The sequence below is a fragment of the Bacillus rossius genome, chromosome 3 (assembly GCF_032445375.1).
Source record: "Bacillus rossius redtenbacheri isolate Brsri chromosome 3, Brsri_v3, whole genome shotgun sequence".
NCBI classification, from domain to species: Eukaryota; Metazoa; Arthropoda; class Insecta; order Phasmatodea; family Bacillidae; genus Bacillus; species Bacillus rossius.
Window position 1 is genome coordinate 74,257,871 of NC_086332.1, and position 22,887 is coordinate 74,280,757.

The following is a 22,887-nucleotide window of genomic DNA, read 5'->3' on the forward strand; positions in this document are numbered from 1 at the left end:
ACTATTGTTTGTAAACCGGCTTTACAGACAACCAATTTTTTTTATGTACGTATTTAGCTAGTTTATATAGAATACCAAGAACACCAGTAAAATCCCAAAATTATGTAAGAACATGCAACATTTAGAGGAGTATTTGAAGCATATATGGGCACCATTTTGAAAACCAAACTGCCAAACGAGTGTACATAAAAGTATGTTGGAGTGTGTGTTTTGAACTTGACGTCGTCTGGCCGACGACCACCCCAGAGCCCGACCTGCACCCGCCAGTATACGCTCCCGCTAACGGAACACACCCCTGGCCATGGCCCACCCGAGTCAGGCGAGCCGAACAGCAATTAAAGGCAAAACTGCGGAAACCTGAGTAGACAAGAGAAGAACCGTACCCATTCCTCCTGAAACATTAAATTAGGATTTTAGCGACAATAAAATCTCTTCCAGACACACCCGTTTGGAGTCTAGCGTAATGAGGTCACGCCTGGCGCGAGAGAGGCCGAGCCTCCCTCGGACGCCATGCCAGTTCGGCAGTTCAGCGCAGCTCATGGACCGGGGCGGACCTACGTCCCACGGAGAGGCAACATCCTTTGTCTACATTGAAAGTAACGTCCGGTAAATATAGTCACTAATTAACAAAACCCCCTTTATTACTTAACCTCTCCGTGAGTACCCGGTCCCTTTTTTTCGGTCCAGGACCTAATCCGGCCGCATCAACTTAAGGACACCCCGCACCACACTTGGTCAACGGGGCTGCTCTTCAGCATACGGCACGGGCCGTCTCCCGCAACGTACAGAACTTTATTTAAGGTCACGCGCACGGCGCTGACCACAAACCCGCAAGGGGAACTTGGACAAACTTAATTGCGGTGCGTGTTTCACCACAGTGGGCACAACACCCGCGCCGAGACATTTGCATACGGGATTGGCCGTCTCCAATCGCCCGCCCCCTTAATTCAGTGTATTTGTGTATCCCGTATTTTGTACTGCTAACTTACGTTACCCGAGTAACGAGTGCCACGTAACTTGTGCGCGCCCCCTTAATCCAGTGTATTTTTGTATCCCGTGTTTTGTATTGCTAACTTACGTTACCCGAGTAACGAGTGCCACGTAACTTGTGCGCACCCCCTTAATCCAGTGTATTTTTGTATCCCGTATTTTGTATTGCTAACTTACGTTACCCGAGTAACGAGTGCCACGTAACCTGTACGCGCCCCCTTAATTCAGCGTATTTTGTGTCCCGCCTTTGTGTTACGAAATTACGTTACCTGCGTACCCAGTGAGACGTCTGAGACATAACAGCATCCGAGGCCACGTAACGCGGAACACAAACAATACGGCGCCACGGAATAACAAGTAACAACCCCCGGGGACCTCTGTAGAGTGTTGTATTGTGTACGACTCGCTCCTCTGAATAAAAGGTACGACACCACCACCTCAACTCCACGTCTCTTATTTAAAATCATCTCACGCAACACCGCCGCCGGCCCTAGTGGGCCACGCAGGGGCACATACATCCACGACCCCAAATTCACGACTAGAAACGAGCTAGTCTGGCGCCCACCCGGACAACACAGATCAAGAACCGCCTTTTCCCACTAGGAGCCACACCGGGACTCGAGCCCGAGACCCCGGACGACGGCAAACTATATAGACAACCAGAATAAGGAAGAGGAAGCATCAAATCGTCTTATCACCCTTTTTCCTCGACCTCCGCTGACGACTATTAGCGAATCAGACAGTATTTCAGGCCCTCTCGAAAACACTGTGACGCCGTCCCCATTACCTCCTATGATTTTTACGTGATTTTGGTTTGAGTTCGAGATCTCAGGGAGGGTTCGGCCTTGTGGCTAGAGGTAGGGGTTAACACAGTAGGGCCCCCCGAGCTGTTATGGCCACTCGGGACGCCTGAAGAAGAACACAAAGTTTCTGGAGGATATGTGATCAATTTATTACGGCACAGCCCTATGCACAGTGCTGCCCGTTCTGGCCATAATGGTTGTCCCAGATCGACTAGTCACACGCGTAGCCCACTTCCTCAGTGGCGGCTCACGATTTTAATGCGCGTGAAGGACGTACTTTTACACACGATGCGGCGGTTACCAAATAAACTCTAACATGACAAATTATACCTTGACGAACAAAACAATTCACTATTACACGATACTTATTATACTGGGCTAGTGGCACGTAGGCCCGTGTCTCCGGCGACTCTACGTGATTTCTAGACGTGTCCCAGGGACTGATTTGTTAGTACGTTTGGTGGCACGATACCGTGCGGCGGTTACAACTAAACTCTAACATGACAAATTATATGTTGACGAACAACACTTCCCTATTACACAACGCTTATTATACTGGGCTAGTGGCACGTAGGCCCGTGTCTCCGGCGACTCTACGTGACTCCTAGACATGTCCCAGAGACTGATTCGTTAGTATGTTCAGTGGCACATGTCGCCTTCTGGCTGCCCCGTGCGGGCCAAAACTAATTAGCCGGTAAGCTAAGTTGGGGCGTGAAGCACCGATGTAACGTCTCGTAAACTTCCCACAGTACCGTCGCATGGGGTGACTTAGGTCAAAAAAGTACCTTTCTCTATTACCTACAATTTGTTATCGATCAGAATAATGTTAAATTTCGTTGATGTGTTCCTGTAACTTTTGTCTACATACTGAATGAAGAAAAAAAAATTAGCATTAATATTTTTTTGTTAAAGTTTTGTTCACTAAGTGACCGATGTCACCCCAGTACTGGGGTGACTCCGGTCACCTGCATTTATCCTTCGAATATCAGTTATTTCGGTCAGGGGTGTATTCAGTCATTAACTCTTATCTATTACAATTAAGTCTGGTAATGTTTTGTGTTTCCATTTACATTTATTTGTCATTATATTACATGATAATAGTGTTTTATCTCAATTAAATGCATTGTAACTTTCCACATGTAAGTTGGATAAGTTACCCAGATAACATCATAGCAAAGTAAAATCAAACATCACAAAACAGAAACATTAGTTACAACGAAAAGTTAGCAATATCATCCTCCACAAACTGGAATCTTCCTCTTCGAAGCTGTTTTGGTGATGACAGCACCCTCCAATGTCTGTAGTTGCAACTAAGGATGGTTCCTTGCCATCCACTACAAACACTTCGTGTATTCTCTTGAAAAACTGGACGTTGTGCTCACCAGCCATTGTTTCAAATCCAGTATCTTCAACTATTTCCCCAATAAAATGTTTTTTGGAACTCTTTCCTCTGCAGAGCACAATGACATCTTTACCAATACCAGACTTCTCACTCTTTCCTCGGGGTGCCACAACTTCATCCATTCCACCATCATTGTTACTTACCGGTAACAAATCTTCGAAATCCATGTCAGGTTCTAAATCATGAAGCGAAATTTCTTGTCCACTATCCTCACTGTCTGAAGTGTAGCCATGCCCCTTTTGTCTTTTTCTTTTGCTTGTGGTGCCATTCTTTGAGACACCTGAATTTGATGTCATATTATTTGCTGTTGCACTCATTGAGGTTAAATCATCAGCTGTGATACTTCTTCCAGCTTGAACATTTATTTTCTTCTTCCTGCATATAGTAATTCTGTTAAGTTTTGATTGTTGTGATTTTGGCATTTGTGAAATATTATCTTTTGCAAATTTAATAGGAAATAACTTTTTTTTAATATGACATATATAAATAAATTAATTTAACAAGTAATTTACTACTAGCATACAAGATAATGAATGGATTGGATTAAGAAAGCAAGAAAAAGCAACATGGGGTGACATAGGTCATTTCAACTGCCGTCACCCGACCTCTGTGAAAGGCCCGGGGGGTACCTGACGGGCGCTACGGGCGTTGCGATGCTCTTGTTGTCCAGAGGGGCGCCAGGCTAGCGAGCTGCTAGGCCGTTGGTGTGGGGTCGTGGGTACTCGGCTCCCGCGTGCCCCGCCAGGTACACGGCTTGAATGTAACCTGAATGGTTCTACCTTGACTGTGAAGGCCGCTCGGCCGTGTGGAGGACGGGGAATTACGGAAAATGATATACGAGTTGGCGAGAATACATTTAATTTGGGAGTTTCACCGGGGGTCCATGTGGGTACACGGTACACTCTACAAGTCCGCTCCGCGGTTCATTCCTGCTACAAAAATTCTCACCAACACTAAACACAACACTACGTGACAATGGTTACCGCGGCAGTCTCGCGGGACGTGGGTCGATGCACGCTGTAGACGGCCAGCGCCGAAAGTTAACGGATGCAAGGGGGGGGGGGGGGTCGATGAGCGGGTTCCTAAGTTCGGCGAAACACTTACGTGAGTGATACGATCCGCAGCGCGGTATCACGATGAAGACGGTCGGGATAGGCCTGGTTCCGTTAAAATACGCGCCGAGTCGACGTGGGCAGCGATGAATTAATAAGAGGTTTTAAATTTAAAGATTTAGTATAGAATAAAATAATCAAAGAAAGAAAACTTGGATGCTGCCCACAGACACACGTCTGTTCCCGGCGCGGAGTGGTTGGAGACTGCCGAACATGGCCGCCTCGCAAGGAAGAGAAACTTTCTCTTCTTTGTGAGTCGGCGTCAAAAAACTTATATAAATTGAATTTACTCTATTACCAGTTAAAACATGTTCCAGGTGCCCAATTAAAATGTAACACCTGGTAATTGGGTGCTTAAGGCTTAACAATGGTTTTAATGTATTTAATTATTTAAATTATGACATCAAGTTGGCGACTGTAAATTTACTAACATGTTGTCCCACTGCGAATTGTTTTAGAGGGATTTCTCCTATTCTGACTTGATCATAGTCACGGGCATTTTAATTAATGCCAGTGGCCGCAGTGACTGTTAATTAGGTTAGTTCTCTGCTCCGTGCGTGGTGTACTCGCCCGGAGTGTCTACGACGCACTTATTACATGTCGGCTAATTAGTAATTTCGTACTAATTGATTTTCTTTTAATCGAATTATGGGTTCGAGTCTCCGGGGTTCCGTACCTTTAACTTTCATTATGTCTATTGGGGTCACGCCCGAGGCGCTCGCCTGACTCAATCCGGCTGGGCAAGGGGCGCGCTCCGAAAACGGGGTACGGTACTGGCGGTGCGGAGCACGGGCTTAAAGGCCATGGTCGGTACGACGTCACAACTTTGTGACCGATGTCACCCCAAAAATTACTTGACAATAACCAAATTTTATAAAATAAATTTTAGTTTCTCTAAAATGTAATACTTTTTAACGAAAACTTACCAACATGTGCAGGATGCTGTTGCTAACACAGCTAAAATACCATCAACCAGCATCCTTGTTGTTTCATAAATGATACAAGAGCAGTTTAGCCAACATAGCAAAAACCATAAAAAATTGTACAATCATGGGCAATTTTTTTTTACGGAAAATATTATTCAGAATTTGCAGAACAATTATTTTTTATATTAATGAATCATAGTCACACATGATTATTGAAAAAAATTACATAAAATAAATTTTGTTTTGTAAAAAATTCATATTATTTGTTTTTTCAGGTTATGTGACCATAGTCACCCCTGTGACCGAAGTCACCCCTTCTGACGGTACTTACGTAATATGTTGAACACTCATCTTGGAGCACTGATTTAATTAAGTGAAATACTTCATGGTAAATTGAGGCCGACTGCGGAACTGTACGTAAAAGATTAAGAACAGATAATACTATTGAAACTACATATCGGTGAAAGCAAGAGTTGGTTCCGCGTCGCGCGAAGGCTGCCGGCCTCCTCGAGCTCCTGAAGGACACTGCCGATGTCGCCGCGCGCGAACCCCCTCCCCTGCCAGCCCTCATGCGGAAACGTGTGAATTTCGCGGGAAACTGAACCGGCCAGGTTCGGGACAAGACGCACAGTGAAACATGATTTGGAAAGGACTGAAATATTAATTGATGAAAATAATGTCTAATAAAAACCTGTGGAAAAATATACATAAATTAATTTGTTGTAGTGCGGCAGAGGGATATGCCACACCCGGCCGGATCATTCCGCCGACGTAGCACTCGTTGCCTGGTGTTCGCCTCGTCCACGAACTACACTTTGCTGCGCGCACGAACGCGTTCGGTGCACACGCCTTTGCGAGACGTTGATGAGGCATAGCGGTCTATGCGACATAGAGGAGCATTGGCGGTCGGCGTAGACTGTATCCAGCACAGTTTGTGATACACACACTCAAACTCCCGAACGTGCAGCAGTACACATCCGCATAAGTGGGTGGTGAATGAAGACTGCCAGACAAACTTTAAAGAGAAGGGAGGGGTGAAATCCTTGGGGCCCGAGCACAAGAGGGGCCTTGGTTGAGTTTCGAGATTGTTTAAAATCTATGTTCACTCTGATAGAGCAAAAATGATAATCCATTATTAATAGAATTAATAGGAAAACTTACAAGATGTGATATGGTTGAATCACAGTTATGGTGGTAGTAACACGTCAGGGAGAGAGTCCGACAAAAATTTTTCCCCAGTGACCTTTCTCTAGATGGCCCTGCCTCTAGCATATGGGCCTGGTACTAGTCAGGGATTAAGAAATGATCTAGGCTTAGAGATGGCAGTACGGGGACAAGATCAAACTGAAAGAATTGTTTGTTTTCTAAAGTGAGAAATTAATTAACTTAGTAAACACATCAAATAGGTACCCGGGCAGTTAAAATTATATAATTTTTTCTTTAAATAGTAATGGAAAACCTTTGTCAAAGATAACATTACGCTAACCTGAGAATACCTTTTTGTACCAATGAATTCGTTGAGATTTCGGATAGCTTCTTATATTGCATATATTATCGTTTAAAAATGCAAGTGACATTAAAGTACTACTATTTATTTTAATATAATATAAAGCAAACAACTGTAAACATCAGGGGCGCATCAATTAAATTTCCAAAGGGGGGCAATATACTGACGCCGACCGCCAATGCTCCTCTGTCGCATAGACCGCTATGCCTCATCAACGTCTCGCAAAAGCGTGTGCACCGAACGCGCCCGTGCGCGCAGCAAAGTGCAGTTCGTGCGACGAGGCGAACGCCATACAACGAGTGCTACACCGGCGCAAGGATCCGGCCGGGTGTGGCATATCCTTCCGCCGCACTACAACAAATTGTTATAATTATGTTTTTCCACAGGATTTTATTAAACATTATTTTTTATTAATTAATAATTAAGTCTTTGCAAAATCATGTTTCAATGTGCGATTTGTCCCGAACCTGGCCGGTTCAGTTTCCCGCGAAATTCACACGTTTCCGCGGGAGGGCTGGCGGGGGAGGGGGGGTCGCGCGCGGCGACACCGCTAGTGTCCTTCGAGAGCTCAACCAGGCCGGCAGCCTGCGCGCAACGCGGAACCTTCAACCTTTGCATTCACCGACATGTAGTTTTCCATAGTGTAATTTCTTTTCAACCTTTTGTACAGTTCCGCGGTCGGCCTAAATTTACCATGAGGTACTTAACTTAATTCAATCAGTGCTCCGAGATGAGTGTTTACGTCATACGTAAGTACTGTGGGGAGAGTATGTGTTTTTACGTCGGCGCTTCACGCCCAACCTAGCCTACAGGCTACTTAGTTTTGGCCCGCACGGGGCAGCCAGCAGGCGACACGTGCCATCCAACTTAATAACGATTCAGTCCCTGGGACACACCTAGACACCACGTAGAGTCGCCGGAGACACGGGCCTACGTGTTGCTAGCCCAGTTTATCAAGTGTAATGTGTTAGCGGAATAGTTGTTCGCCTAAGTGTAATTCGTCATGTCAGGGCTTATGTATCACCGTCGTACTGCAGTGCGCCACCAAACTTAATAACGATTCAGTCCCTGGGACACACCTAGTCACCACGTAGAGTCGCCGGAGACACGGGCCTACGTGTTGCTAGCCCAGTTTATCCAGAGCTAGGTATTAGTGTAGTGTATTGTGCTTCAAAATATCGTGTGCCATGTCAGAGTGTCTTTTGTAACTTTCGCGTCACGTATACGAGTCTGCCCCTCACGCGCATAAGAATCGTGAGCCGCCACTGAGGAAGTGAGCTGCGCGTGTGACTAGTCGCGTCGGGCAAACCGTTACGGCCAGAACGGGCAGCACCATGTATTGGGCTGTGCTGTATTAAATTCACCAACTATCTGAAGAGGTTTTGTGTTATTATTCAGGCGTCCCGAGTGGCCTCAACAGCTCGGGGGGCCCTACTGCGTTGACCCCTACCTCTAGCCACAAGGCCGAACCTTCCCTGAGATCACGAACTGAACAAAATCACGTCTAAATACTCAGAGGTAGCGGGGACGGCGTCAATACCTTTTTATAAAGAATCATCAAACCACCCTATTGAAGAGGAGGGTCTGGGGGTCCTCCCCCGGGAAAATTGATATTTCAAGGTGGAAAATGGTGCTATTTAAGCAGTTTTATTATCTAAAAATTGATTAAACAGCACTTTCTTTGCCCCCGTTTGCCCCCACTTCAAGGTTTCAGAGGGGGGCCAAAATACCCTTGCCCCTCCCCCCCCCCCCCCATGTTGTTGCGCCACTGGTAAATATAAAATAAAATATTTTAGATTTTATTTTTTTCTAATTTTTATAGCAGTTATAAAACATTTACTAACACATTTTTATTTTATTTCTCAATGTTTCAGTAGTGGTATTTAATATGAATAACAGTAAGTTAAATTAAAATGTCTGATCTCAATTTTTACATTATAAGAAAACAGTTATTTGAATTTCCCAGTTGTTTTTCACACCACACCCATTGTTGATACTTGTAATTTATTTCACGTGTTGTAATGCTATAGCTGCCCTGTATTCCTATATAGTTTATTTGAGCGTTTGCTTGCTCCAGTTTGTTTAATTATTTTGTCTATTATCCCATACGTAGTCTAATAATATTACATATAGTCTAATGTTACGTTGATATACTTTATATTCAAGGTCATTGCTTTATATTACATACACATTTACATGACTACGTACATTATTTAAAATACAGGGTTTGAAACAGCAGACAATAATACTTTATTTTTTTTATCTACAACATAAATGTGTTTCATGCACGTAACTAAAATCAATACATTAATATATAAATTGGTAATAAGTGCTATATTATATATAGTTCTTTATTTAAAGTTTATTGTCACCAAATTTATTTTCTGTTTCAAACGTTTTCCCTACTGAGCGTAATTTTTAGCGGTTAGAAAATAAAGAAATTTTGAAATACTGAGTTTAAATAGTTTTGCTATAGATTGTAAAATTAAGCATGTATGATGTCTAAATGTTTACGTGAAGAATCAAGGTCGTAATTTTATGAAAGGTAAGTTGACGGAAGCCTATTTTATAATTACTCTTTAATCCATGCGACGCTGCAACTCGCGTTTCGTGTTGGTTGTGGCTCGGATAGGTCGTATATATTATATTGTTTTAAATAAATATGATTATACGTATGGCATTATTGATAAATTACTTATCTGTTTCGTTCGAGTCTCTTGTAAATCGTAATATGGTGGCGATTGTAGGTGTGCGAGGATGTTGGTGGAGTGAGATTTAAATTTTTTTTTTTTTTATCTAAATAAGCGTCAGTATAGGGTGCAGATAGTCTTGGTGCGCGTACTTGAAAAGTATAAGCACCGGCATTATTAAAGACTAGGCTGGAATAAGGAGTGTAAGTGCATGAAATGCAAAGCTCGGTGGCAAGCGAGTGGGTGACTGGGTTACGAATGTATAGGAGGGTGAAAGGTAAGGGTTGCGGGATGGTGTGGAGGAAGAGGGATAGTGACATCTAATGTGATAACGTGCGATGTGTGGTTTCACTTTGCTTGTGGAGGTGTGACGGAAGGTCTCAAGAATGAAGAGTGGGTTTGCAAGAAGTGTGGCTTAACAAAGGAAGGTAGGTCAAATGCCGAATGTGCGACGGATGGGGAAGTCATTTGCAGGTGATGGAAAAAGAGTCAGGGCAATTGGGTGTAAACTAGGGGAAGGAATGGTTGTGGAATATGTTCTATGAGACGTTAGTTAATGGAGAAGAGATGCAGAAAGAGGAGGATGTTAAGAGAAAGAAATGGAGAGAGGAAATCATACATCAGGTGGAGCAGAAAGAAAATGGCATACAAAGAAGGTTAGAAGAGTATAGGACAGATAGAAAAGTAATAGACAGAATAAACTTGAGGAGGAAGTCTACAACCTTAAAAAGGTCCTAGCTGAAACGGAGGGCAGGTATACAGAGGAGCAAAGTGTTGGTGTCCGAGGAAAGGAAATTGATGGGGAGGTGGTGGGATGAGCAGACAAGGATGGGGACCTACAAAACGAAGTAAACCAGTCAAGAGCAGAGTTTAAGGTAGGTAAGTAAAATGAGAGAAAATGCTAGGTTGAGGGAGCGTAGTGGTTAGGTGAGGGGGCTAAAGGAAGAGATCAGCTGATCGAAGAGACTAAATGGCACATTAGAAGAGGAAGTGAAGGTATGGAAGCAAATTGGCGGGAGGTGAAACAGCATTAGTCAGGAAGGAAGGGTAGAAGAGAGAAATATTGAGTAGAGTTTGCGATAAAGTGGAAACAAGGAAATTTGAGCTGAGTGGACTAGTAAGGGGAGTGTAGTCAGGCGGAAAGAAAATGACAGGGTACAAGAAGAGACCAAGAAAGGGAACGGAACTGGCAGGTAGACGGTAGTGCTGTTCGGGGATTTGATGCTCCGGTACGTGAAAGTTCATGAGACCTACAAGGCAGTCAGAAGTGGATAGAGAATTGCGGATGTACAGGGAATCAGGCGCGTAGGAAGCAAATATTTAATGGTGGGGAAGGGGGGGGGGGGGGGCAAAGAAGAGTATCATTATAAGTGGTGGATTTAACAAAGGGTGTCCGGGGGCTCTCCCCCGGTAGAAAAAAAATTGTATTCTAAGGAGCAAAATGGTGCTATTTAAGAATCTTTCATACATAAAAATAGAATGTACTACTAGCAGAAATTTTAACTTTTTTTATAAAAAATTTACTTAAGGCTTGGCATCACAAAACAGTGTTCACTTTTCAGTTTTCGCCTCGTAGAATTCATTTTAAAGGCAATTTGTTGAATTTTCCCACTGCACAGAGTACATAAATCACAACCACCTTCAAATTTAGTCCCCAGATATCATCAAGTTATCTAGAGCTGTAGAAAAGGCAAAGATGTATTTATAATTAAAAATATGTTTGACTAATTGCATCATAACTACATGACGGTGGTTGAAGATTAATATTTCTAGTGTGAGATAATATATTTTGCCAACTATCCATAGATAGCTATAGTTACATTTTCTTAATATGTGCTAACAAACAACTGCAATAATCAAAACAAGCTATAATCAAATATTTAAGTGAGGCTGAGCCTTGAGTAAACAATTTAACAAAGACTTCATTATCCCACTCATTGCCCACTCTTAAATAAATTCATTTGAATATCAGGACAGGAGAACTCTTAATGTTACACACCTTTAATTAAATATTCTTAGATGATGCCAATATTCTGAATGTATTGACACAAGCATATGGTGTACCTAGTGTCCACTGAATATTAATTTAAAAAGTGACTGAAAAACTGCTTTACCATTAATAAATCTGAAAATCTAAATATCTTATGATAAGTTATATGACAAAATAACACATTCAGATTGATAAAGTCAAATCACAATATAACAAAACTTGGAATAGTGAGCGTTTGACATATTACTATCATAGCATTTTTATGTTCCTCATAACTTAATTTACAATGCATTAAAACATTCTCAATATTCTCAGAATTATTTGTACGAACAATCCGTATTTTTTCATTGACAACTACACAGCTACTAGAAATGGCATCACAAGTTTTGATGTAAAGGAAAGAATTATTACAGCACCCAGATTTCATGTTTTGATGAGTAGCAACAGAAAAATTAAACTTTACTAAAAACGCTCTTTCTCTCGTCCTTGCGGCAGACAAATTCTTTCATAACCGACTTGGTCTATTGATGCAGTTTTATCACTATGGATATGAAGCAAAGTCAAATGAGTGAGACGTCTTTGGGACATTGAAGATTGCAAGTATGTCTTCAAATGACGAAGTGCACTAAATGAACGCTCTGCAGATGCGGCTGAAGCAGGCACAGTCATAGTATCATGAGTCAAGTAACTTGATTGAGCAAAGCACGGGTCGTATCACTCTCTTTACCCAACTTTTCAGTGAATGCTGCACAAGTGTCAGGGACATTTCCACGAAGATTCTTCAATAGCTACAACTGTGTAAGGAGACTGTCTAAATTGAAATCTTCGGCAAAGAATAAAGTATCGCACAGACAAGAAAATCCCACAAAACCAAGTAGCATTTCAATGAAGACAATGCCTCTTGTTCATCTGATTCAATGGCCGGGCAAAACCATCACTTTGCCCGGCCATGAAATGTTATGGCCGGGCAGTCGCCTGGGTTGCCCCCCTCCCCCCCCCCCCCCCTGTTCCTACGCGCCTGCAGGGAATGGTAAAGGAGTGCAATCTGGAAGGCTGAGAACAAGAAGTGCATTGGCAGGAAAACTGGTAAGGGGTAAGGATGCAGGCAGGACAAAGATAGGAGCAAAATCAGAGGGGAGTAAAGAGGAGGAAGAAGGGAGGAATGGTTGAAATGAGACAGATTGGTGGTAGAGAGTAGGATATGGGGTAGAGAAGGTGAACACAGCAGAAGAGGGGCTGATGAAGGAAGTGTTACGCAGGTTGGTACTGCGTAACGAGGAAACTCACCCCTGCGGGCTAGTGGGATACCACCCGCCATACACTGCACGGACTCGGCGCGCGAAATTCAATTGAAGCGCGTTGGATAGCAGATCCTCGGGTCCACTCGTGCCGAATCGCCTTTGATCGGAGCACGTGGACGTGGTCGGAAGTTTCCGAGCCGCGTTTCCGATTCAGGATGTCCAGAATATTCCTCGCTGTTTTAGTATGGAGCGCAGCGAGTATATAAGCAGGCTGCTAGCACGAGTTCCACAGAGTCTTCTCTCAACCGGCTGCGTGAATAATGCGGTGACCACGACCCGCACCTTCGATCATCGACGCCGAAAGGCTGCCCGCTGAGGTCTTCAAGCTGCGCACGGATGCCGAAAAAGGCGGTAAGAGAGGCCGCAAATTATACAAGTCAGTTACGGACTTGGTAATAATTCAGTGGTAGCTCAGTAACAATTTGCAAGTTGGCACGGGACTTCGGAAGTAAAAAGTATGTGTCGGACTTTGCAGTAAAATGACCAAGGGGAACATAGAAAATTCCGCCGAGGGTCATGAAGTGGTTTGCGACTAGGAGCATAACAGAGTTCTGCTCAGCAATACTTTAAAAAAAAAAAATATATATATATATATTTTCTCGTTCTATTAATACGGTGAAAATAAAAGGTGCTACTACTTGATTAAAACGTTAAGGGCGTAGTGCAGTGGCATTAGCGGGACTATCAGTCGTGGCGTTTAAGACTACCTATGAACATAAACAAGGAGGTAAATTTTTAATGAAAAACTGTTTTAAAATAATTTCAAGCAACAGCATGTTAGGTGATTTGTCTCCAATTCTCTGCACTAGTATAGTGTTCGTTTTATTACCAAATAGTGTGAATTAAGAGCCGGCGAAAATGTGCAAGTATCAGGGAATCAGCACCGCGGCAGAGGTAGAATAAAGAAATTCGCTCCGTCTATGTTTCCGGTCCGACTGGGGTGATCAGGTCAAGGATCAACGGAAATTAAAAAAAACACTCGCCGCTATCACTTAAACGACACTGAAGATTTTAGCCAATTTTATTTGGGGAGAAGTGTTGAAATTTAAATTGTGTTAGAAATATCTCGTTCCTAAGTCTCTGGTACTGTTAAAACAATGTCTAATTTTGATCTGTAAGTGAAGGTTTAAGTATTTTGTATTAAAAAGAATTTGTAATTATAACTAAAAGAAAAGGGTCCAGTTAGAATTATTTATTGAGGAATAATTCGTGTGGTTATGAGAAAATGTTTAAAAAAGTAGTGAATGGTACGTAATTTTGTATAAATTTATTTCAGGTGTTTTGTTGGTAATCGCTGGAACATGAATTGTAGCAGTAATGTGTAACAGCCAACATAATAAGAAAATTTATATTAATGTATGAGGATTATATGTGTTTGTATAATGTGTGATTAAATCTCTGTACATGCCGTACTAAATATGTGTTATACATTGCTCTGTGTTTCCTTAAGCTCTTGTTGCCATTCTAATTTCCAACGACTAGGTAACAGAAGAATTATGTGGGAAAGGAACAGAGTCATGAAGGGGAAAATACAACCGTGTGAAGGTAGCAACAATAAATTGTAGCAATATATATAGAAAGGTTAAAATTTTCTAGAGCAAGGTAGAGGCTTAGTAGGTTGATATTGTTGTAGCAGTTGAGACGTGGTTGGACGAAGAAATCGGGGATGGGGAACTGTGGAGGGCTAATTTTTAGATATTTAGAAGGGATAGAAACAGAAATGGGGGAGGGATAATGGTGTATGTGCGGGAGGGACTGATTGGAAATGTTGAATGGGTGGGGGGAAAAAGCGGAAGTATTAGAATTACAAATCGGAGGCTGGGAGGGACAAGTAAGGTTCTGGTGGTGTACAGTTCCCCTAGGGCAAGGGGATGAAGCCACCGAGGCAGTAAAACACAAGGTGAACATGCTACGGGAGGATAGGTGGGTGATAATGGTAGGCAATCGTAACATGCCAGGGAGGGTGTGGGAACAGTGACTGGATGAGATGGGGAAGAAAGAGCAAAGATGGGCATCCCATCTGGTAAATTGTGGATTGGGGCAGGTGGTGGGGGAACACACCTGAAAGGATAATGGTAGAGGTGAGGAGGAGTGGAAACCTGCTAGATGTGGTGGAGGCGGTGGTAGGCCTAGTCAGTATGGTGATGGCGGGGATCAGCGACAACAGGATACCGGTGGGATTGCGGTAGGGAGACGAAAAGGCGAGAGAAGTGGTGAAAGTGTAGGGTAGAGCAGACAGCCGGGGCGGAGGCATTCTTAATGGCAGAGTATCACAGGAGGGTAAAGATTTAAGGGTTAGACGAAAAATGGGTGGCCTTCAGAAACATACTGGGGCAGATGGTGGAACATTTTGTGCTGGAAAAAAGAATTGGAAAAGGGGGTGACACTCTGTACTATGGGGGAGAGATAAGTGGCTATTAAGCGGCTAGGGCCAATAAGCTAGGAGGGGTAGGGCTAAAAGCAGAGATGAAGGAGCTGGGGAAGGAACTGGGAAAAAAACCAAGGCAAGGGATGCCTACATGGAAAGACTAATGGATGAAAGGGGTAGGGAGAATTGGGCGGATCAGTATCGCTATGTTAGAAGTGTAAAGGGGGAGGATGGGCAGGAGTGCGTGGGAGATCTGGAAAAGGCAAAATTACTACAGAAGCAATACCTGCCTGTTTTTGTGGAGGGAGAGGTATGGTATGGAGCACAGGGCGAGAAGCCAAGGGGAAAGAGAAACCTGGAAATAAAGATAGAGAAGGTGATAAGGGAGGTGGGTTGGCTAAGGGGGAGGAAGGTGGCCGGTCCCGATAGGATAGGAAACAGCCACCTCAAATTAGGAGGGAAGAAGGTGTGTAGATACTTCCAAGTACTATACCGCAGTCACTGGAGGAAGGACAGCTGCCAAGGCAATGGAAGGAGGCAGTTGTGGTGCCTATTTTAAAGGTAGTTAGAGATAAGGCAAAACCAAAAAAATTATAGACCTGTCAGCCTAACGTCGAGTGCAGGGAAGGCGATGGAAAAACTGATAGTGAGGTATATGGTAGGAAAAATTAGAGAGCTGAAATGGATGGATGAGAGGCAACAGTTTTAGGAAGAGTTTCTCCTGTGAGACTGCAGGAGGATTTGGTGAGGCAGTGGATGAGGGCAAACACACACACGCATACACTCTCTCTCTCTCTCTCTCTCGTCACTCAGTCGCCACACTCTTGCGATCCAGTCGATCTCCGCATCACGCGACTCTTGAGGGAGTCTCTCACCCTCTTCGCCGATGTCGCACTTCCCTTCGCTCAGAATCTGCTCAGAACTGTCGCGCGACTCGCTCGGAACTCACACAGAGGCTGGCGTCGCTGCTTTAGTAGTCTTGTGTGGCGCCAGAAGCGTTGAGAATACCGTAGCTTGCTCACATGACTTCACGCGGCGGTCCGTGGAATTTCCAAGGCCGCTCAGCGATAGATAATGGCGCCGGGGCAGGACGATACGCGGTGAGTGGAGGGAGGTAGCGATGAAACTTGTAATCCGGCCAGGCACGCGTGGCATGCCTTACGTCAGTGGAGGCCACATAATACGCGCATTACACCAGTCGCCTGGCAGGGACGCAACCAGCTCTGAACCTGAAGCGTATCGTGGTTCTCTTTGCATTCATAACACTATTAAATAATGAAACCAAACGGTTGCATTCACAAAATTATCACAACTAAGATAAATACAAACCAAAAATATTAGCAAATTTATTGCTTTCCTAAAATTGTTATTTGGGTAACCTAATTTACAACCTTCAACTGTTGTACTATTTAACTCGACCCTTATATACTTATTATCATTGTCGTTACAATTTACAATTAGAAAAAATCAATAAATTAATACTTTTCTCCCACAGTGGCGCAAATTTATCCGGCACAATTTTTGCCAGATAGCCAAGTTGATGCCAGTTTTTATATATGAGGCAATCGTAATATAATTCCATGAAACATTGCAAAATGAGAAACAAACCTAACATGAGTGAAATATAAAACTGTGAAAATTTAAGGAAAAACTTATATTATTGCAAGGGTGCTAATAAAAGTATCAATACAATATATATGTTAATACTAAAAACACAATTGTCGTTTAAATTTAAATAAATTTAAAAAAAAATGTAAATTGCCAAAAAAATTATGTTATCCACCTTGAATTCAGTGAGATACTAAATGTACCAAATCACGCAAGTAATTTTTAATATCTCAATAAAATGTTCAACATGTGTGACTACATATTCACAAAGAAAGAAAGCACATCTGGATATCTTGTGTTCAGTAAACTCTGATGGACACATGATAGTGACTTGCACTGTAAAACCTGAGACTAAAATTTATACAACCTGCAAAACTCTTGTGATGCTATTATAAAACTGTTAATAAATCTTCAGTTTTTGGAAATATAAATTAATACTCTCTTTTACACCAAAAAGCAAATAGAACATAAAAACCAATATAAACTATTATTATGTATATTCCAATATTATATCTTTACTACCAGTTAGTCAGTGCGTATAGTAATTTTTTTTTTATCTTGATTAACAGATGCACAAGACACTCAGGTAAAATCATTTTAGGCTATGTATATTGTAAAGGTGTGTCAGTGCAAACAAACTTATATAATTGTTTACTCAGGTTAAAAACCATTTGTATTATTTCATTGCCCTTTAGCTAATGTAGCATTAATTATATAAGTGTATGAAATTTATTTTGTTTACTTACCTCAAATTTTTCAATAAGTGGCTATTTTAAACTTTTTCCAGATTTTGAAATGCACAGTGGTGGGGAAGGAAGTAAAAGTCCAAGGAACTTGTGGGATAAAAAGCCTAAAAAATGGTAAAATATTGAAATGAAGATATTAAAATAGCTATAAGTTTTAAATGACTGTGATTTATATAAATTTTTCATCAATATTTACTAGTTTTTTGTTTGCTAAACCACACAATTTTCTTCAACTTCAAGGTCCTTCACAACTAACTGCCAAGTTTTCTAAAATCTTGTGAAGTAACACCATTTTACATTTGTTCAATCATTTTCATGATTTTAGATTATTTTAAATGTTGCTGACACAGCCTAACCAACCTTTCACTCTAGGCACAATCACTTAGACATGAAAATATATGCTCTCCTGGAAAATTGGAAAAAAAATAATAATAATAATTTTTATGAGAATTAAAGTATTTTAACAAAAATATTAAGTAATTTGTATTTACTTTATATTTCAGTTCAAGTATGATCATGTAGAAGTGCAAACAAACAATTAGCTTTCTCGAATAAACATCACTACCTATTTAAACAAATTGTTTATAAAAAAATTAGTACAACTGATGTCAAAGTAAACTACCATAAAATTAACAAATTTACATTTTTCACTGTCACTAGCATTGCTCAATTGCTCAATCAAACATTACGGTAATGATTTACAAGAAAAGTGGGTTGTGTCATTGAAATGGGTGTAATAAAATAAATGTTAAATATTGCACAAATTCACATAATAGCTTCCCTTATCATTAAAAAGATACTACAAAAAGAACTATCAAATTTTTATGTTAATATTAATCTTTGCTCTAACAGTTCTACTTTCTTTAGACATTTCACTTTGAGCAGCACAAATAAACTGATTAAAACAAAGAAACTGGCTCATAAACAAATAGAGCATATTAAATTATATGAATCATTATTTCTAATCATTTGATACAATTAGCAACAATTTTTTTGTTCCTGTGAGACAAATGACAATTACGACTTCAACTGGGCACTAATGGTACATTAGACTAATACAAACAAACTACTGGAAAATAAAATTGTTCTTGCAATGCCTCACTATGGGAGTATCAAAAATAATATTAGTAGTACTTAAAAAAAAAACATTCTCAAAAATTTTAATTTTTTGTTAACCTGCTTTATTCATTTATTTATGCTATCGTGCAAGTCACCACAGAAATATATATATATATATATATATATATATATATATATATATATATATGTATATGTATATGTCGTACCGTGTTTTGTTTATTTTGATCATTATCTTTTTACAGTCTCTTAATAGCTTGCTGGCTCCTATGCTGCCTTCATTTATTTTTACTTTCCAGAACTGTTTGGCTTCAGATACATAGTGTAAATGATGAAACTTGTGTTTGGAACTTGACTGCAGTAATCTCTTTTTAATTTTTTCCCAAAATTTGTTTAGTATTTGAGCTGTTTCAAATCTATGTGCTCGCTAAAGTCCAATATATATATATATATATTTTTTTTTTTTACACAAAAAAATTTCTGGAAATTTCTAGTAAAATGTTTTCCACCATATTCTTACAAGTTTACTTCTTTTCCCCATGTTTTGATTGAAACTGATATGTGTGGGCATTGCTTACGAATGAGTCCTTGTGCAATGTTTCTATTCTCTTAAATATTGAATTAAAATTTAAGTAAGTGAGAACCAAATATGTTCCCACAAGTTGCTGCTGAAAAAAAAAAATTGTTTTATTTTCACTATTGAATTGAATAGGCTGAAAACTGCCAACTTTCATACTTACATTGTGCCCTGTTTTACAGACGTGCACTTTTTTACATTCACGTATTCAAATCTAATTTTAACCAGGTACTGGTCTGGTTGTCTTTCTGGTAAAACACATTTAGCAGCTAATGCTGGTGTTAGTCGAGTACCGGAACAACAGTGTTCAATTTAAAAATCTTCAGATTCGTCAGTTTTTGTACTTTCATTTGGTTGTGGTTGGAAAAAAAATTAATCTTTGATTCAACTTGATTTTTCAAAGCTTCACACGCCCCTATCATCTTGTTATAGGTCAGTTCAGAAGGATGTGTGTTGCAGTGTATAAGCGTTATAGCTGGATAATTTACAATATTTATAGTTTCATTTTCCAGAGTGACTACAGAGTCACGAAAGTCAAGAAAAAAAATTCTCATGAAATAAACAGTAACTGTGCTGGACGTTATGACACTTTATTTTCCAGCAGTCCTTTTCTAACTTGCGTTTAGTGTGATGCCTCTGTTCAGTTAATGTTTACGAATGAAATATAAATAGTTTGGGACTGTCTGCCCATATCATATAGAAATTATCTCAGGAAATTTTTTGGCTTTCTAACATCAAAATTGGCACATTTGTGTTTATATTAATCTGTTTTGTGCTATTGTTGGTTTTGTTTCTTATGTACAAATATCACCCTGTAATATAGAAAGGTTTGTGGTTATTTAAAAGTCCTGAAATGTATTCACCAGGCATTTTTATACAGCCTGTTTTCAATTTTTTTTTTTTATATAAAAATCACAATTTAGAAAAATAAAAAATCCACAGTGTCGGACAAAGAGTGTTGGGGAGGTTGAGGAACGTGGGTTTGGTGTGACAGGTATCGGGGCGTGCCGCAGTGTTGATGGAAGGTGTCGGGAGTGCCGGCGACACGGAGCTCGCTGAGCGCCTGCGCTCCCACGACCCGGAGCAGTTCCACACCCTGGTGCGCATGCACCTCTCCTTCCTGCTTGACCTCAGCACGGACGAGTGAGTACATGCCGTGCACAGGTCACTCGAGTTCCGAGCCTGTCACACACCATGTTAACAGTTGCAAAACTCCCAAAAACAGTCAAGAATGTCAGTGTTGTCAAGCCACTAAATTACGCTAAGTGCTATTAAAACTTAATATATTTTTTAATTATTTTAAATTTTGTGTGATCATTATATCTATCCTAAGTAGAGACATGAACTTTTCGCGATCACGAATTTTCGTCGCCTAAACGCGAATTTCATCGTTTTGATGGGTTTTCGCGAAATGTTAACAATTTTGGAATCTATTCACGAAATTTGAAGTTTGAAAAGCATTTCTGTTGAGGTAATTTTTTTTCATTAGAACCGCTGCACGGAAATTACGTTTATTTAATAATCACAGCATACAAAAGCATGTCAAACAATTAAAATTGAGGCTTTCAACAAAAACATACTTCATATTAATTGAATTGAAAATGAAAACCTTCACCCGAGTGTGAAACGTAACTTACTAACGTAAACGTACCTTACTAACGTAAACGTACCGTGCCCTATCTGCGTCGTAGTACATACTAACCACAAAAGAGTGCATTCGGTGCTTTCAAATGTAGGTAGTTTACTTGGCTGGATACAGAGAGCATGCTGTGCATGCAAAGAGAACTATCAATATCACGCTACGTTCACGATCTTTATACAGGCATCAACGTAACGAAACATTTATGATGTTGATGCCAGAAGAGCCTGGCTGGATTTTCATTCTCATACGGCGACAAAACAGATAATTTTATGAAGATTGAAATTGTGTTTGAAACTGAATTAACACATAGCAAATTTTTTTTTTCTGTTAAATAATTAAACTGTAATACTCTAACTTACAATGCAATGGATTTCAACTTCGTATCATTTGGGAAATAAAGTTTTTGGACGTAGTTTGAAAATGGGAGGGGAAAAAAGTTTATCTAATGGAAAAATGAGATTCATGGTAAAAATTTTTTAAAAATTATTTTAAAACGTGCTGCCTTTGTAATGTTTCGCTGCAAAGTGCAAACGTGAATAACCTGTTAACTAATCAGCAGTAGTTACCTATGGCTGCTGTATTTTTAGGGCTGCGTGCAAGGTTTACAAACATGTTTTCGCGTTATTAATTTTTTTAATTCCCTTAACGTTTGTGTGAAAGGTTGGTGTTACTAGGCTCGTCACATATAATTACTTGTTTTGTTACAAGTTGTGATTGCGATTTCATGTATGGTAGAAATCGGCAGAAATGCCGAAAGTTGTAGAATCTGCCTTGACTCGAGCAAATGAGTTCTCTGCTGAGGGCTTTCATTCCAGTGACAGAAAGATTTTGTTTTGTAAGTTCTATAACGCATGTGTGAGTTGGGAAATAAGAGACACTATAGTAAAACATATAAAAAGTGAAAAGCATATCAATAATAAAAGAATTTCAAGTGCAAAAAAGACCATCCTTCAGCAAACGATTGATAGCAGTTTCCAGGTTGTTAACAAAAGAAAAGCGGATAATTTTGCGCTCAACACTACAACAGCATTTATGAAGGCAAATATTCCTCTTGAGAAACTACAGGAACCTAGCATCAGAGAATGGATGCATGAATTTGTTGAAGGTTAGTTGTAAATATGTTTTTTGTCGAAAATTCTTCTACAGCCTCTACAGATCAGGCCGTATGTATTTACTAATTATTGCAAATTGGGTTTGACATTTACAAATTGTTACAAGCCTACAAATACTAGCATCATTTTTTTTTATCTCTTTCAGTAATAGTAGTATTAAAATAGCTACATTTTTTATTGGGGATTATTTTTCAGGGGCTAGAGATTTTCCAACAGTCAGAACATTGAGAGAAAAGTACGTACCAATAGCAGCTGAGGAAAGATTTGCCACCATTAAAGCTGAAATTGCTGGAAAATATCTAGCGGTTTTGGCTGATGAGAACACAGACAAGAGAGGGAAGTGCGTCTTTGATGTACTTTTCCGCCTCATGGAACCAAATGCGTCTCAGAAAGTTTTTCTTGCTGGTGTTCATTTCCTAGAAGCTGCCAATTCTACCCATTGTTCCAGAGCTGTGCTAGATTCTTTGAAAAAGTATGATGTTAGCTACGATTCAGTAGTTGCTTTCGTCAGTGATGGGGCTCGTTACATGTCCAAGTGTAGTGACTGTCTCAAAGTCATTCTGGGTGACGAAGTATTGCATGTACAGTGCTGGGCTCATAAGCTCTGCATTGTAGGCAATATCTGGCCGAAAGTTTGTACTGAACTCAACAATGCAGTTGTTAAGTGCAAGGCAGCGTTTCAGAATACTAGGAAACGCAAACATTTTTACACACAGTTTCTGACAGAGAAATATTCAGGCACTGACAAGAAAATTTGTCAGTTTCCTGTTTCAGTTCTCACTCGCTGGAACAGCTAGTTCAAGTCAGTGTTGTATGTTTCTGAGTATCTGACTGACATAGTTGAGTTTTTCGGTTCAAATGAAATGCAAAACTCACCAAATGCGGGAGTAGAGTTTTTCACTGCTATTCCGAAGTCAGATATTCAGAAAGTACACATCTAAGCCGTGTTTGTTCAAGAACATGCTGCACAGTTGATGGAACTTATAGACTGGAGGGGTCTTAATATCCAACCAGCCATATTCTTTGTGGTAAACTT

At 40.6% G+C, this 22,887-nt stretch overlaps 1 protein-coding gene across 4 annotated transcripts in view; it reads left to right on the forward strand.

Moving 5' to 3' along the window:
* The first annotated feature begins 9,104 nt into the window (after window positions 1-9,104).
* LOC134530898 (rho GTPase-activating protein 19) overlaps window positions 9,105-22,887 on the forward strand; it is a 110,872-nt gene continuing 97,089 nt past the window's right edge. For 2 of the 4 annotated variants that reach the window (XM_063366190.1, XM_063366192.1), the window contains exons 1-2: window positions 9,105-9,285; window positions 20,092-20,240. In XM_063366190.1, coding sequence (XP_063222260.1) covers window positions 20,116-20,240 — 125 coding nt within the window. In that variant the 5' untranslated portion in view covers window positions 9,105-9,285; window positions 20,092-20,115. Of the gene's footprint in view, window positions 9,286-17,482; window positions 17,558-20,091; window positions 20,241-22,887 lie in introns of those variants that run through there. The other 2 variants (XM_063366189.1, XM_063366191.1) reach the window with 1 other exon arrangement.